This window comes from Xyrauchen texanus, chromosome 46 (assembly GCF_025860055.1).
Source record: "Xyrauchen texanus isolate HMW12.3.18 chromosome 46, RBS_HiC_50CHRs, whole genome shotgun sequence".
Lineage (NCBI taxonomy): Eukaryota > Metazoa > Chordata > Actinopteri > Cypriniformes > Catostomidae > Xyrauchen > Xyrauchen texanus.
Genome location: NC_068321.1, coordinates 11,732,055 through 11,748,245, shown reverse-complemented (window position 1 = coordinate 11,748,245; position 16,191 = coordinate 11,732,055). Strand labels below are relative to the sequence as shown.

Sequence of the window (16,191 nt, the reverse complement as noted above, 5' to 3'; positions counted from 1 at the left end):
ATGACTTTCTCTCTTCTGCTGAACACAAATTAAGATTTTTAGAAGAATATCTCAACTCTGTAGGTCAGGAAATATGATAAATTGCTATTTTTGCTTATAAGTTCTGAATAGTTCAGCCTAAAATTATGAGCCCCATCTCTTTAGATTCCTTGGGGTACAACGAGTTGAACAATTTTCCTATGTCAGCCATTTTGGGTGTCGGCCAGTTTGAATTTTGTCATAAAATGCTGTACTTTACAAATGCATTGGCGTACCTTTCGTTCTGTCACTACTCTCTTTAGATTGCTTTGGTCATCTCAAATACGCTGATACAAAATTTGCCATGGTCGGCCATGCTTCCTGTCTGCCATTTTTTATTTAATTTAAAACCTACATTTTTGAACCTTAAGTTTGATCATCTAGGGAACCTCACGACAAAAAGTTATCAAAAGCTTTCCATAGACAAAACTGTTCTTGAACAGCGCGGCATCAAATTTGGCCAAAAATTTGTCGCCAAAAACCATCTGAGGCTATATCTCTGCAACGCTTTGCCGTATTTTCATGAAACTTTGTATGTGCTATAATGACCACACCCTATCCTAACTACATAAATTTGGTGACTGTGCCAAAAAGTTATAATTAATTTAAATTCTAACAATTCTGCCTATGTTTTTATGCTTCTTTTCTTAAAGTCATAATCACTGAGGTCCAGTGATACTACCGTACATGCCGTTGGAGAAACAAAAATGTCCACTTTCACTTGTGATAGTAAAAAAGGACTTAAATCTTGATATGTTCCTCACCAACACCTATCATATCGCTTCTGAAGACATGGATTTAACCACTGGAGTTTTATGGATTACTTTTAATGCTGCCTTTATGTGCTTTTTGGAGCTTCAAGATTTTGTTAACCATTTTCTTGCATTGTATGGACCTACAGAACTGAGATATTCTTCTGAACTATCCCATTAATAAAAAATTGTCATTTCTGACACTGGTACTATACATAGTCACTATAGCTAAACTGGTATAGCATGATGCTAGCAACACCAAAGTCACACACATTGTAAATGTATACCTTGAATACACTGTAATTAGCTTTGGATTAAAGCATCTGCCAAAAGCATAAATGTAAATGACAGACAGACAGACAGACAGACAGACAGATAGATAGATAGAATCTAACAATTCACATAAAAAAGCAGCAACACTTATTCAGACAGCTGAGTGCACACACACATACAATATATTACACACACACATGCACACAGGGACAAACACGCTTGATGAGCCTGAAGGTACAGTTTGTTATTCGCTCACATGTCTCTTATTTTAATTTTATTTCCATAATTACAACATAATTAATGTGGCACGTCCGTGTCTACATGAGCATGAGCAAGATACACTGCAAAAATAAATCAATCATGCAGCACAAGGTGACCACAATGCCATTACGATACACTTCTGGGACAACACGGTGAGTCCATTACTGGACCTGTTCCTGTAATTACACCCCTCTGCTACATCAAGGCCCATTCTTTTCCTTTTACACTCTTTCTTTATAGATAAGCTACTTTGTAATTGTGGTTTCCCCTGGACGTGTGCTAACGGTAATACTCTATGTTATTGTAGAGTTGTGTGGGAGGGAAAAATGTGGGCTCACCCATGTGATGTGATGTGAAGCAAATTATTGATAACTACAATGAGTGAAGGAATCTAAAACAGAGCAGAACTCCAAGTAGAGAAGTGAGTGTGAATACATATTTCTGATTTTTTCTTTTGCAAGGTCACAACTGAATTCTGAAAGTTGAAACCTTTTTGTATTTTTTCCTACTTCTTTCTTGCTTTACCTTGGCTTTTCATTTCCCTGTAAAATCACTAAATAATGGTCAACATTACAAAATGTAAGCTCAGCTTGGGTTTGATGCAAGATTGAGTCTGAAGTTTTGAGACGTTTCCTTACAGTATGACCTCATATTTTAATACTGCCTGACCTTTCTTCTGTTGAGACAGCGAATTCCGCTCCATCTGTCTGTCAAAGCGTTTAATTCAGTGTCCGCATTGCTTTGTGTACAGCAACATCAGTAAACAAGTTCAAAAGTCTTTGTACCATCATATTGTATTTTATGGAGCATTTTTAAGGAAACAAATATTAAAGGGGACATTTTACAGATAAAAATATATATATATATATATATTTCTTTTACATATACTATGGAGACATTCTCTAAATATTCACAAAATATACTGCAATTTAAGAAACATTGCGTTTTAAGTGGAATTGCTACGAAAGTATAGAATACGGCCCTTTAACTCAAAGCAACAACACACCTGAAAAAATTTGATTCAGTCAGTCAATCAGTTGAAATCAGTGAAGCAAGATAATCTGGAACATTACTGTATTTTAAAATGTTCTCTGGAAGCTTACCGGTCTCTCGTGAGATCTGGACGAAAGCTTCCACACCACTCTCCCCGTAATTCCCCTCGGAGGCCAGCGTGGATACGTAGTTCCAGCCCATTGCTGTCACAATGTCCAACATGGCCTGGGCCTGGTAGGAGTCAGGTGGCACGACCCGAGAGAAAAAGTCGTACCGGGTGTTGTCACTCAGCTCCGGCGCTGTGGATGCATAGCTGATCTGAGGGATCTATGGAGGAGAGAAAGAGAGAAGATCGAAAAACTGTGACAAAATAGATTTAGAGAATCCATTCTCTATTATCCAAAGACAAAACTGTAATCTGCTCTTGAGAGCCAGAGAATGCTAGGAATTTATAATTAAAAATCACTTTTGTATATTGATTATTTATGGAGCCCCTTTGAGGACAGGGTGTGAATTCTTTTTCACTTGCATTCCCTTGCAATACATTTACCATGGTTTCACTACAGTAACCACATGTCAACCATGATATCCATAGTGAAAGCATAATGATAATACATGAAAATGAAATCTATGGTAATAAAAATAATAATTGTGTAGTTATTATGGTTTTACTATAGTAATACTGTAGACTGTAGTTTTGGGTGGAAATCATGGTTTTTCTATAGTCATATTGCAGTTAACATGACTGTTAAGAACACTTTTTCTTTTTTTTTTGGCAAAAACATGGTTTTACTATAGTCATATTCTAGTAACTATGAAAAGTAATAAGTAGCCATGTTTTTTTGTTGTTGTTGTTGTTTTTTTGTATGGAAACCATGGCTTTAATACAGTATACGATATCCATACAGTAACCATGGTTTTACTATTCACTGTAAATCTCAACTCATCCATGACACAAAATTTGAGTGTACGGTCTACACAAATGGTCAGAAATGTCAAAACAACGTAAAAATGTTATGTTCACTTGACACAAAAACACATATCCTGTTAGTTTGACAATTGTTCTCTTACGAGAGGTTCTCTCGTATTGCGTAAGCTAGCTTACGCTACGGGAAAGATTAATCTTTTCTGAGATATTGAAGCCAAAAAATTATCCTTAATTTTGTATCCATTGTCATCGCAGTGCAGCAGCTGCATACCTTGAGCGGGCTAGCTAGCGAGCTCATTGGTTGCTCTGCGGCAACTGCTGCAGCCTATAGACGAACTTGAGTGAACTCGCGTCCAATGAGAGGCGCTCGCGCCGTCACTGTATCAAAGCCCGCCAGAATGGGCGTGGCTAGAGTGCATATAAGCGTAAGTTCGTAGGCTGGAACCCTGATTTTCATCTATTCAGCGAAGCTCTTCGCATCTCTGAACTGCAGAAGCCGCGTAGCCGGCGCCGGCCAAGCCACATCTGCTCTGCATTCCATGGCCGTTTTACAGATCCTCCAAGCGGACCTTCTTCGAGAGTGGGATGAGAAAGGCAGGCACCCAGAGGCTGTTTCAGATCTAAGGAGAGCGACGGATCTCGCCCTTCGCGCCACCAAAGCTGCAGCTCAAGCCCTGGGGAAGTGCATGGCCGCGCTGACTGTGACCGAGAGACACCTATGGCTAACGCTAGCCGACATGGGAGAAGCTGTACGCTCCACGTTCCTCAACGCGCCACTCTCTCCGTCCGGTCTCTTCGGTTCCGCAGTGAGTGGCATTGTTGACCGTTTCTCGGAAGTCCAGAAAGCCACCCAAGCCATGAATCTCTTCCTGCCTCGTCGCACTAGCTCCTCTGCAGGCCGCCCATGTGACCAGCCTCCTGCACGAGCCTCTTCACAGCGCCCAGCTCAGCAAAGCCAGACTTCTCAGCGTCGACAGGGCGGCCGCCCTAGATCGCGCTCAGACAGCTGCCGCAGACCGCCGCCCTCCCGCGGGCCTCGGCCTAAGATTGCGCTGAAACCTGAGCAACCAAAGTCCTCCTAGCTTTGTTGAGGAAACGACGGCTGTGCGGCTGTCCCGCTGTGGCCGGACCACCGTCAAAGCTTCGCCCCCTGTCAGTCCCCTTCTCTCAGGCTACTGCAGTGGTGGATTCAGCAGCCAACAAGCCGGTGATACTGCCCGCTTGCCTGCACTCAAATGCCGTTTTCACGGCGACCCAAAGAAATCTTGTAAAAAGCAAACATGCCTTATGTGTAGAAAATGTGCCCACAATCCAGTGTTCACCCCTACACACAAGCATTACACTTCCCGTGTCCCTATCAGAGCCCACTCACATAAAGCGGGCACAGCCAGCTCGAGTGTTAGAGTCAATAAACGTGCCCACGAATCCGTGCGCACGCCCCTTCTCTGCCCGCTCTGTCACACGGCCAGCAAACACCTCTCTGTATGTAAGTCCCATGCCCGTGACTATGCTCGCGCATCACTTAACAGATGTGACTATTGCCCCATTCACCTCAATCGGGAAGTCACTCACAGAACAGCCTGTCCCTGCTGTCTGCGAGCAGTCATGCATAAGCACAGTAAGCGCGCTCACACATTCTGTTCAGCTCGCTGTGTGCGGCAATCAGGGCGACTTGGCCATTCACCCTCTAGCGTTACGCTTCAAAGCGTGGAAAGCTATCCCAGGGATATCCAAATGGGTGTTAAGCACAATAAAACAGGGCTATTTGCTACAGTTCGATCGCCGCCCTCCCGCTTCAGAGCTGGCTCGAAACTACTGTGAACAGGGAAGCAGCCTGCATGCTTCGTTCAGAAATAGCAAACCTTCTGTGCAAAAGGGCCATAGAGAGAGTGCCACCTTCTCTGAGCGAGTCGGGGTTTTACAGCCGTTATTTTCTTGTCCCCAAGAAAGACGGCGGCCTCAGACCAATATTAGATCTCAGGGTTTTGAACAAGGTGCTCACAAAAAGACCGTTCAAAATGCTTACAATCAGGAAACTCCTCACGCATGTGCGCCAGGGGGACTGGTTTATTTCTCTCGATCTGAAAGATGCCTACTTTCAGATTCAGATAAATCCCGTCACAGGCCATTCTTGAGATTCGCCCGATGGCCGGGTTTATCAATACACCGTCCTTCCGTTCGGCCTGTCTTTAGCACCCGTACTTTCACGAAGTGCATGGATGCGGCGCTCGCACCCCTGCAGAGTCAGGGCTTGCGAATTCTGAACTATTTGGACGATTGGCTGATTTTGGCACAGTCACATATGGAGCTTCTGTCTCACAGGACAGTTCTCCTCAGTCATCTGAACAGTTTGGGTCTTGCAGTCAATTGGACCAAGAGCTCACTACAGCCCAGTCAGGCAATTTCCTTCCTTGGAATAGAACTAGACTCCATGGCGATGACGGCTCGCTTATCTACACAGCCAGCGCCCGTGTTCAGCGACTAGCCGCGTCCTTTCAGATGAACAGCCTCACGCCTCTGAAAAAATTTCAGAGAATGCTAGGTTACATGGCCTCAGCCGCAGCAGTACTTCAGCTGGGTTTACTGTGCATGCGCCCGCTTCAGCATTGGCTAAACACCCGCACGTCTCGCCGGGCTTGGGCCACGGGCCGCCAGCTGATCAGAGTGACTCAGACCTGTATCTCAGCTCTGCAGCCCTGGGCAGTGGCCGAATGGTATCAGCGGGGAGTGACGATGGGAGCTGTATCTCGCTGAAAAGTAATCTCGACAGACGCGTCCAACACGGGTTGGGGCGCGGTCTGCGAGGGCTCTCCGGTTTTTGGCCTATGGTCAGTTCAGGAAAAGCTCCTTCACATAAATTGTCTGGAAATGATCGTGGTCGAGTACGCGCTTGTGCGCTTCCTCCTGGTCATTCAGGGTCACCACGTCCTGGTCCGTTCGGACAACAGATCTGTGGTATCCTATCTAAACCGTCAGGGCGGTGTCAGATCCAAGAACCTCTTCCATCTACAAAACGCATACTGAGTTGGTCCCAGTGCCACCTGCGCTCGCCGAGGGCGACGCACGTGCCAGGCCACCTGAACGACGGCCTAGACAGACTGTCCAGAGACAATATTTTCCCAGGGGAATGGTCCCTGCACGCTCAAACAGTCCAGAAGTTATGGAGCATATTCGGCAGAGCAGAGATAGACCTCTTTGCGTCAGAAGAGAACTCTCACTGCCCAGTATTTTTCTCGAAAAGCGAGGACGCGCTGGCCCAGGACTGGCCCAACCGCCCGCTTTACGCCTTCCCTCCCGTCTCGCTATTGCCACAGGTAATGCAGAGGATCAGGGAAACGCGTCACTCGGTGCTCCTCATAGTCCCAGCTGGGAGAATCAGACATGGTTCCCGGAGCTTACGCAGCTGTCACTGACAGCCCCGTGGCCCATTCCAGTGAGAGCAGATCTCCTCTCTCAAGCTCGCGGCACGATCTGGCATCCCCACCCAGAGCGCTGGGCGCTGCACGCGTGGGTGATCAACGACTACCCGTCGCTTTGCCAGAAGGAGTAATAAACACTATCATACACGCTAAAGCCCCTTCCACGAGAAGACTCTATGCGTCAAAATGGTCTGTGTTTTCAAAATGGTGCACCGACAGAGACCTGGACCCACGGACATGTGGGGTGTCGTCGCTGCTCGTGTTTTTACAAGAGCTGCTGGATAAGGGCAGATCCCCATCCATGCTCAAAGTGTACGTGGCGGCCGTCGCGGCGTTCGCTGAACCCCTGCACGGCCAGTCACTGGGAAAAAACGAGCTGGTCATCCGCTTCCTCAGGGGAGCTAGAAGGATGAACCCCCTGCGCCCCCCATCGGTTCCTATCTGGGATCTTTCTATAGTTCTCGAAGCTATGAAAGCCCCCCCTTTCGAACCGCTTCAATCCGTGGATTTGAAATACCTTTCACTCAAAACCGTTTTCTGACTGCCCTGTCATCAGTTAAACGTGTGGGAGACCTTCACGCTGTCTGTCAGCTGCGTCTTGAGTTTGGACCAAGTGACTCCAAGGTCATTTTAAAGCCTAGACACGGCTATGTCCCCAAGGTGATCGGTACTCCTTTCAGAGCACAAATCATTTCCCTATCAGGCTGCCAGCATCCGATAGCTGAACGCGACGCCAATCTCCTTTGCCCAGTCAGAGCACTGAGATTGTATACTGCGCGCTCCGCCTCTTTCAGATGCTCTGAGCAGCTTTTCGTTTCGCTCGAGGGCGCACCAAAGGTTTCGCCGCCGAAACAGACACTGTCTAGATGGATAGTGGACGCTATTGCTGCCGCGTGCGGCGTCAAAGACCTACCATGCCCGTTAGGCATTAGGGCTCACTCCACTAGAGGCATGGCCTCCTCGTGGGCATGGTCCAGCGGGATTTCCATTCAAGACATATGTGTGGCAGCGGGCTGGGCTTCCCCTCCACCTTTGTCAGATTTTACAATCTGGAAGTGCCCGCCCTGCAGGCAAAACTACTAGCGGTTTAATCACGCTACAGCTCCCCTGGTGAGCTGCACTGACGGAAACATTCCACACAGACCGGCACCACCGTTCTGTCTTTCCCTTCCCAATATGTGCTTATGTATTACACACACACTGGCCCGCACTCTTGCCGGCCAAATATTATTCCCCACTCACAAGGGCTCCCCGGATCCCCCACCCCGGGGCTCATGCAGTGGATGCTTGGCGCGACGGCATTGACAATGGGTTCCCGTAGCGTAAGCTAGCTTACGCAATACGAGAGAACCTCTCGTAAGAGAACGAATCGGTTACCTAACGTAACCTCGGTTCTCTCTAGATGAGGGAACGAGTATTGCGTAGCCGGCCGTGCTCGCGCCACGAGCGACTTTCGCATCATTCAATGAAAACCAGGGTTCCAGCCTACGAACTTACGCTTATACGCACTCTAGCCACGCCCATTCTGGTTCGTCTATAGGCTGCAGCAGTTGCCGCAGAGCAACCAATGAGCTCGCTAGCTAGCCCGCTCAAGGTATGCAGCTGCTGCACTGCGTTGACAATGGATACAAAATTAAGGATAATTTTTTGGCTTCAATATCTCAGAAAAGATTAATCTTTCCCGTAGCGTAAGCTAGCTTACGCAATACTAGTTCCCTCATCTAGAGAGAACCGAGGTTACGTTAGGTAACCGATTCGTTTTTACTGTTAAGTCAACAAGTTTTCATTTTTGAGTGAACTGTTCTAAGATTTATAAAGCACATATAGCCTAATGTGCTCAAGTTCAATTAACAACAAATACTATTGTGCACTTAGCATTTAATTTAACAGTCTACTGAACACAAAAAAAATTTCTGTTTTTATGTAGTGATTTTGTTACTCAATAAAATGAATATTTCGTTCACTTCACTTAAAATGATATAGTTATATTGTGGGGCGGCGGTGGCTCAGGTGGTAGAGCGGGTTGTCCACTAATTGCAGGGTTGGCGGTCAATTCCCGGCCCACATGACTCAACATGCCGACGTGTCCTTGTGCAGACACTGAACCACAAGTTGCTCCCAATGGCAGGCTAGCACCTTGCATGGCAGCTCTGCCATCATTGATGTGTGAATGTGTGTGTGTGAATGGGACACAGTGTAAAGCGCTTTGAATACCGCTAAAGTTAAAAAGTCTCTATATAATGGCAGACCATTTACCATTTAAAATCTTTGAGTAGAAACAACACCTAAATTTACGTCAAGTGTACTCAAAACTTTCATGTTACTGTGCTCAAGACTAAACTAAAAAAGTTTTATGTGCAAGCCGTTTTCACAAATGTATTTTGAGTGAGTGAGTAGAGATTTACAGTGTAGATTAACCATGGTAATTCTTGTGGTTACTACATTTTTAAAACAAACAACCATAATAAGAACAAAATTATGATTTTATTGCCATGGTTTTCATTCTCCTATATTATTACTATGGTTTTACTAGGAATATAAAGTTTAAAACATAGTTATTATAGTAAAGCCATGGTAAATTTATTGCAAGGGAAATCAAAACTATAGCGACACACTCAAAACTTATTGTGATTGAACCCAAAACTTATTGTGAGGGAATGTAAACTTTTGTGAGTTAACGCAAAACTAATTGTGAGGGTATGCAAACAATTGTTAGGGTACACATACTATTGTGAGGGAATAATAAAAAATCTTTAGAAAAGATGTCCATCTAAGTTTTAGCTCCGCTCCAAAATAAGCATCTATTGATTTGCAAAAACGAGAGTTATTTATAAAGTTCTGCTGGAAGGTAAGAGGATAATGAAGAACCAATTAATACAATTCAAGAGCTCCAGGTGTAGCTATACCTATGCAGCCTCCAAAACAGCTTTTGCCCAAAGCTATTGATGCAAACTACTGCCATCCAGCGAGAAGGCAAAGGTGAAACAGGACCAGGAAACAAAGACAAATAAGCTCATGTTGGGGTACAAAGGACAACGGTGAAATCTGCCAGCAGGCGAGTTGGCTAATGTCTTCTGGTGGCGATTGACGGCCTGATTGATTTCTCCTCAGCTAAAAGGCCAGACTGTCAGCCGGAGCCTCAGAGGCTTGACTCATCAGCATGCATCGGCAACAGCAGGAGAGAACCAGACCGCAATACAAATGCCACTTATCAGCCACTGGCACTTTTTCACCCACAACCCTGGATTACAAGCTTGTAAATACAAATGTCATGGATGTGTTGACATGAGTGAACATGTCTGTAAAACAGATGTGTGTGTGTGTGTGGGGGGGCAGGTATGGGTGGTTTACGAGGAAATTTGTAGGTTACAAACTGGGAATTACAAGGGTATTATGCTATTAATGTGGTTTATGAGGACATTTCTAGTGTCCCCATAATTCAAATAGCTTAAAAAATCATCTTAAACAAAAAAAAAAAAAATATGTCAAAATGCAGAAACTTTTTTGTGAGGGTTAGGTTTAGAGGATAGAAGCTATAGTTTGTACAACATAAAAACCATTATGTGTGAGAGAGAGAGAGAGAGAGAGAGAGAGAGAGAGAGTGGGTGTTGGGTTATGTGTTATTTCTAGGGTGTGTCATAAAAATGCCAACACTAGACTTGACACGCACCTTCAAAAACAAACCAATTAGTTTGATTTAGTCTCATGAGAATCATTAATAGGCAGGGTTTGGAGGGTTACTTTTGAAATGTATTCCACTACAGATTACAGAATACATACTGTAAAATGTCATTTGTAACATATTCCATTAGATTACCCAAATTCAGTAACATATTCTAAATACTTTGGTATTACACAGATAATTTGGATTACACAGATGCTTCACAGAACATTACTTTAAAGGTAAATCATGAATCCATAGGGTAAAGACTGATATCACAATTAATTCAGTGACAGAAGGCCGAAAGTTTTGCTGCTTAATTCAGTCAGTGCTAACCAAAATTTGAACCACTGACCCCAGTGGCCAAAGCTATAGATGTGTTGTTGAACGTATGGGCACATGTGAGCTCCAGTTTCAGGGTGAAATGTCCACAGAGAGGTGCCAAAAGTGAGTTGTAAAGCGAGTTGATTTTAGTTGAAAACTATGTTAAACAGTCACAGGAATGGAGATTTTTTTAACCCAACACTCTAACCTAACCTAACTAGAAGGAAAATGCAGCCTTCAAATCACTCTTGTCATTGTGAATGCTATTACTTCCTGGTTTTCATGGGACGAGAACTCGAGTCTCTGAAATTGGTTGTGCAATGTGTGATCAATAGCAGCACAGGTAAAGAAAAGAACATTTAAATTCAAGCAAAAATACCTGATGGGTGATGGCGCTTGTCAGTAACTTGGCAGAATGGTGTTGACTTCAGGGTACCTGAACATTCGGTACCAACATGTCAATTTTCTGTTCCTTATGAATAACCCATATGAATAAAAAAAAAATTACATTTCACATGTCACTAAATAGTTTTCATGTGCACATTTCAAGCCTCGAATGCTATTTATGATAACATGTGATAACATGCAATTAACATGTGAAATTCATGTTTTTTCTATTCTTCTGAGTAGTTTTAGATGGTTCCTGGACTAACTTTTAAAATGATGAAGAATGTTTAAAACCTCAAGTCTGGCTCTGGAACACTTTGTTCATCTGTTTATGTGAATGACAGAAACTTTAAGCAGCTCAAAAGTCTCTATTTCTTTTCAAATACCTCTTTCTGACTGCCCTCAGTGTATGAATTTTGGTGCATTAGTTTTGACTCTCAAATTGATGCCTGGAGAACTTAATTTCATGCTCATGTTTTTCAGTTTTATAAAATATTACAGACCCAAAAAAGAGATGCAAAAGAGACTACAAAAACAAAGAGTTCTGAAAGCAGCCACAAGGGAAATCAAATTCGAGACTTTCCATCAAATAATATAAAATTGCCGATAGGGAGAAGCAAATTAACCTTCATCAGCACAGCAATAAACAATATCTTTATACAGCACTATTCAAAAATGCAAAATAGTTTATTTTGCAATCTCCAGGGACCCACTTTATATTAGGTGTCTTAACCTACTATGTACCAGAGCCATATAGAGAGAGAGTTGCGACAACTCCATTGACTCCAATGGAACATTTTTTTTACAGCAATGGCGGCTCGTGGAGCCTCTCAATAGTTCCCGGAATTAGCAGCAAACACATGCCGCGCCGTAGAGATGAAGCAGGACAAACAGTTTGCGACGCACTTTTAAAAGGTGAGACGTTTAAAGAATAATATTATCTTATTCTGTATATTATCAGTACATCTAAATAAAAATAACTTGTAAATTAAAACCTTATAGTTGAGTATTACTCATTAAATTAGGAGATAAGGGATGTTATCGGATAACTAATAGATTAGGCAAGGATTGGAGCTGGATAAAGTTAGTAACGAACACCCTATTAATTGTAAAATCTGTTCTCTTGATTCAGTTTCATCCATCGTTTTTGGAATTAGAGAAACTGAGTCTAAACATATATGTTTTGCAGGGTGAGGTAAGCTGCATATTAGTTCAATATAACGTTTTTTCTCCTCTCCATGTCAGTGGGGAAGCCATACATTCGCACACCTTTCTCTGAGCGATTGGAGCATCCCCATGCAGCACAGCAAACCATGGTGAAGACTATGCAACGACAACATGAAAGAAAGGACACATACAAAATGCTTGGCATGCTATTTAATTTATTAGAAATGTATTCATGAATTGCTGTAAATAGTTATTGCATTTATTTGAATAAAAATAATAAAAAAAAAGTTTTATCGTAATATATTATTACAATTTAAAATAACTGTTTTCTATTTTAATGTATTTTAAAATGTAATTTACTCCTGTGATGCCAAGCTGAATTTTCAGCCTCATTACTTTTGAATGGCAGTTTATATACGAGTATGCTTAAGTTGTTTTAAAACTGAATATATTGTGTATATGAATAAGTATTGTAAGAATTATACATTAGATATATAATATTTATAATACATAAATAATTATATTACTATATATAGAATTGTAAGAATTGTAAACAATAAGCTTCATTTCACTAAATTTTACATTTACGTAACTGCTGCTAATAGTTAATAGTTCATTGACCCATTGTGCGGTGCGAGCTGGAAATCACCTGTCACCAGCCTGTCTCTGTACTATCTGAAAAGTCATAAATATGACATTAGTTACCATGAGATTAGTGAAAACAATGAACATGAGGTAACATAAAAAGGCAACAGAAACCCTAGCCTGAAATAAGTTGAGGCAAATAACGGTAGCTGAACACTAATCCTCAAATATTAGCTGATTTGATCTTTAAAAAAACAACATCGCTGTAACAGCATACTCATGCTACATACATATGTCGGTGTGTTACATAAATATATAAAATAAACGCATTTATTGACTACTAATTACCAGAAATCGCAGTTCTGTCACTCTACTCTAACAGTTTGAAATGCCCGCCAAAGCACTTCCTGGAACTATCTGAGGTCTATGTGAATCACGTGACGATCAAGCATTTAGAACTTCCGTTGTCGCAACTCTCTCTCTATATGGCTCTGCTATGTACTTAAGCATTTGATATAATGTACTTATTATGTACATTCATGTTACTGAATTGTACTTACATTTAAAGTACCTGCATTTAATTACACCTGCAGAAACACTGTTAAACATAACCCCTAAACCTACCTGTACCTCAACCACAGAAGCAGCAAATGTGAATCTTTTGAGACTTTGGCAAAACACATGTAGTTACACAATAAATACATTTTATTGTATGGATTTTAATATTAGTAAGTAGTATAAGACACCTAATATAAAGTGGGACCATTTTCGGTTCTAGAAAACTTGAAGCTTAAAGCTGGACTGTGTAATTTGTGCCTCTGGCGTTAATAAACACAATTGCAAAAATAATTACAGTTTTCAAACAGATGCCATAAAATATTTATCAGTATATGTTACTATGTTTATGAGAAAGCTTCAAAACTTCAAGAATGCAAAGATGATTTAAGGGATAGTTCACCCAAAAATGAAAATCCTCTTGCATCCCAGATGGGTATGACTTTCTTTCTTCTGCTGAACATGATTTTAAGAAGAATATCTCTTTTCGCTTTCAAAATGTGAAAGAATATAAAAGTTAAAGTGGAGATTTATAGTAAAAAAGGACTTCTGTTTCTCACCCACACCTATAATATCGCTTATGAAGACATACATTTAACCACTGGAGTCATATGGATTACTGTTATGCTGCCTTTATGTGCTTTTTCAGTGTTTCCCCTAGGATTTTTTTCAGCAGCGGTGTTGTTGTGCACACATCTATGAGCCCACAATGCCGGACACATTTTAACACGTGTTGGTGGAGGAATAGCTTAAAACAGGGGTTTCAAACTCAATTTCAGCCTGGGCCACATCAGTGTTATGTGTGCCCTCAAAGGACCCATTGAAAATGTGGCACCAACACCTAATTTTTACAGGGCTAAATTGAAATATTCTGACAGTGTGACTAAGTTCTCCTTTACTTTCATCAGGCTCTGACTGATTAAACAACATTCATCTCTTTGGATTTCTGATGGCAACAAAACATTTTCCTACAATCAGAGAGCATTACAAGAGAACAGATTTTACACAAAAGGAAAACTGATAGCTTGGTCCATAATAATTAAGAAAATGTACCATATTTCTTCCATAATATTCATAGTTTTAAACAAAGAATTTTGTAATAAGATCATGGTCACCAATCACCATTGTTAATACCATGCATGGCTCCTCACTACCATGGTTAGTAACTTTGGTTTCTATAAATAGAACTATAGCATTTTTGTAATTATAAACAGCAGTCTAAATAAATTTAAAAACTTCTTATGAAAATTCCATAGTTTATACAGTTAAGTGTTTGAAACAAAGACTTTAGTTCGGGCAATAGAGGAGTCAGGAGACAACGAAGCAAGTTTAAGGTCAGTTCTTTATTTCCGATTTCTTTTCCTCTGCTTGAAACGACAGTAACCATCGTTATAAATACATTTTAACACAACAAAGTTTAGCAAACTCTGTTTGCGGTGCTCTCAGGTCTCTCTCCTCTGATGCTATGGCGTGGCTCTTAAGTCTCCCTCCGCCATCACTATAATGCGAGACAGGTGTTCAAAATCATTGTGAATCAGGTGACGAGCCTTACCACTCTCTCTCTCTTCCGCATTACCTTTCAACAAGGCTAGACGCTGACAGTGTGAGAATGAGGTTTAAATACAAGTCTTAACGAGGTGATAATGAGCTGCAGGTGTGCGTGATTAAAACTCGGGCGAGTGAGAGCGGGTGACTGAAGGTGAGGGAGAGCCTGGTGCTTTTGTGACAGAACCCCCCCACCCCTTAAAGGAAACTTCTGGTGCCCAAAGATGTGGGAGGGCAGGAGGACACAGATGACTGGGAGGATACAGGAGGACAATCAGGAGGGATTGGCAGACAATCCGGTGGCCATGGAGGAGTCTGTGGATGATCGGGAGACCAGGGAGGTGACCGTTGGGCAAGGACTGGGTCAGGAGGCTTGGGAGACAGCCATAGAGCAGGGACTTGATCAGGAGACCTAGGAGGCGGCTACATAGCAGGGATGGGGTCAGGAGGCCGGGGAGACGGCCACAGAGCAGGAACGGGGTCAGGAGGCCTTTGAGGCAGCCACACAATAGGGACAGGGTCAGGCTGTTTGGCCGCAGGAAGTGGAACTTCAGGGGGCAAGAGCAAAGCCGAGGAAGACTCAGAGGGCGGAGCAGTGGAAGACTCAGAAGGCGGAGCCATGGAAGGTGGAGTCGTGAGAGGCTCAAGGGGCGAAGCTATGGAAGGCGGAGTCGTGAGCACGGGCAGAGACTGGGAAAGGACCTCCATGGTCGTGAACAGGATCAGAGACTGGAAACGATCTCCATGGTTGTGAACACGGGCAGAGACTGGAAAATGACCTCTGTGGTTGTAAACATGGAAAACGACCTCTGTGGTCTTAAACGTGGACAGAGACTTGAGAGTAGGAGCCCTTCTTGTATGACTTGTAGCCCCCCCCCCAACGTGCGCACAATCAAGGTTTTGAATTATAGGGTACTATTTGTTGGAAACACCTCTAGCTTATACAGGATTTACACTGACAGGTTGCAACCTATGATCACAACCTGAAGAACAATATCAACATCTGTAGATATTCATGGGCCCCTGGGCCCGTGCCCTTAATGCCCATTGGATAATCCGGCCTAGCAGACAGGGGAAGGCTCATTAATATTCACTAGGAAAGCGCAAACTGATTACACTAACTGAGATGTTTCGATCCCTGTCATCCTACTTTTCAGAAATGAACTCATGGGCAACATGAAATGAAGTGAATTTGTCACGTGTTATGCGATGATGTCACCGTGAGTATGTGCATGTATTCGTGTGTGTATGTGTTGGGTCTCTTTCTCAGTGTAAAAATCGCACAGCTGACTGGGGCTGGCAAGCATTATGTTGCATCAAGAA

At 42.8% G+C, this 16,191-nt stretch overlaps 1 protein-coding gene across 2 annotated transcripts in view; it reads right to left on the bottom strand.

Annotated features, from left to right (window-relative positions):
- Positions 1–16,191, bottom strand: part of LOC127638105 (metabotropic glutamate receptor 8-like) — a 229,068-nt gene that overhangs the window by 144,883 nt on the left and 67,994 nt on the right. For both annotated transcript variants that reach the window (XM_052119455.1, XM_052119456.1), the window contains one exon: positions 2,408–2,624. In XM_052119455.1, coding sequence (XP_051975415.1) covers positions 2,408–2,624 — 217 coding nt within the window. The remainder of the gene's footprint in view (positions 1–2,407; positions 2,625–16,191) is intronic.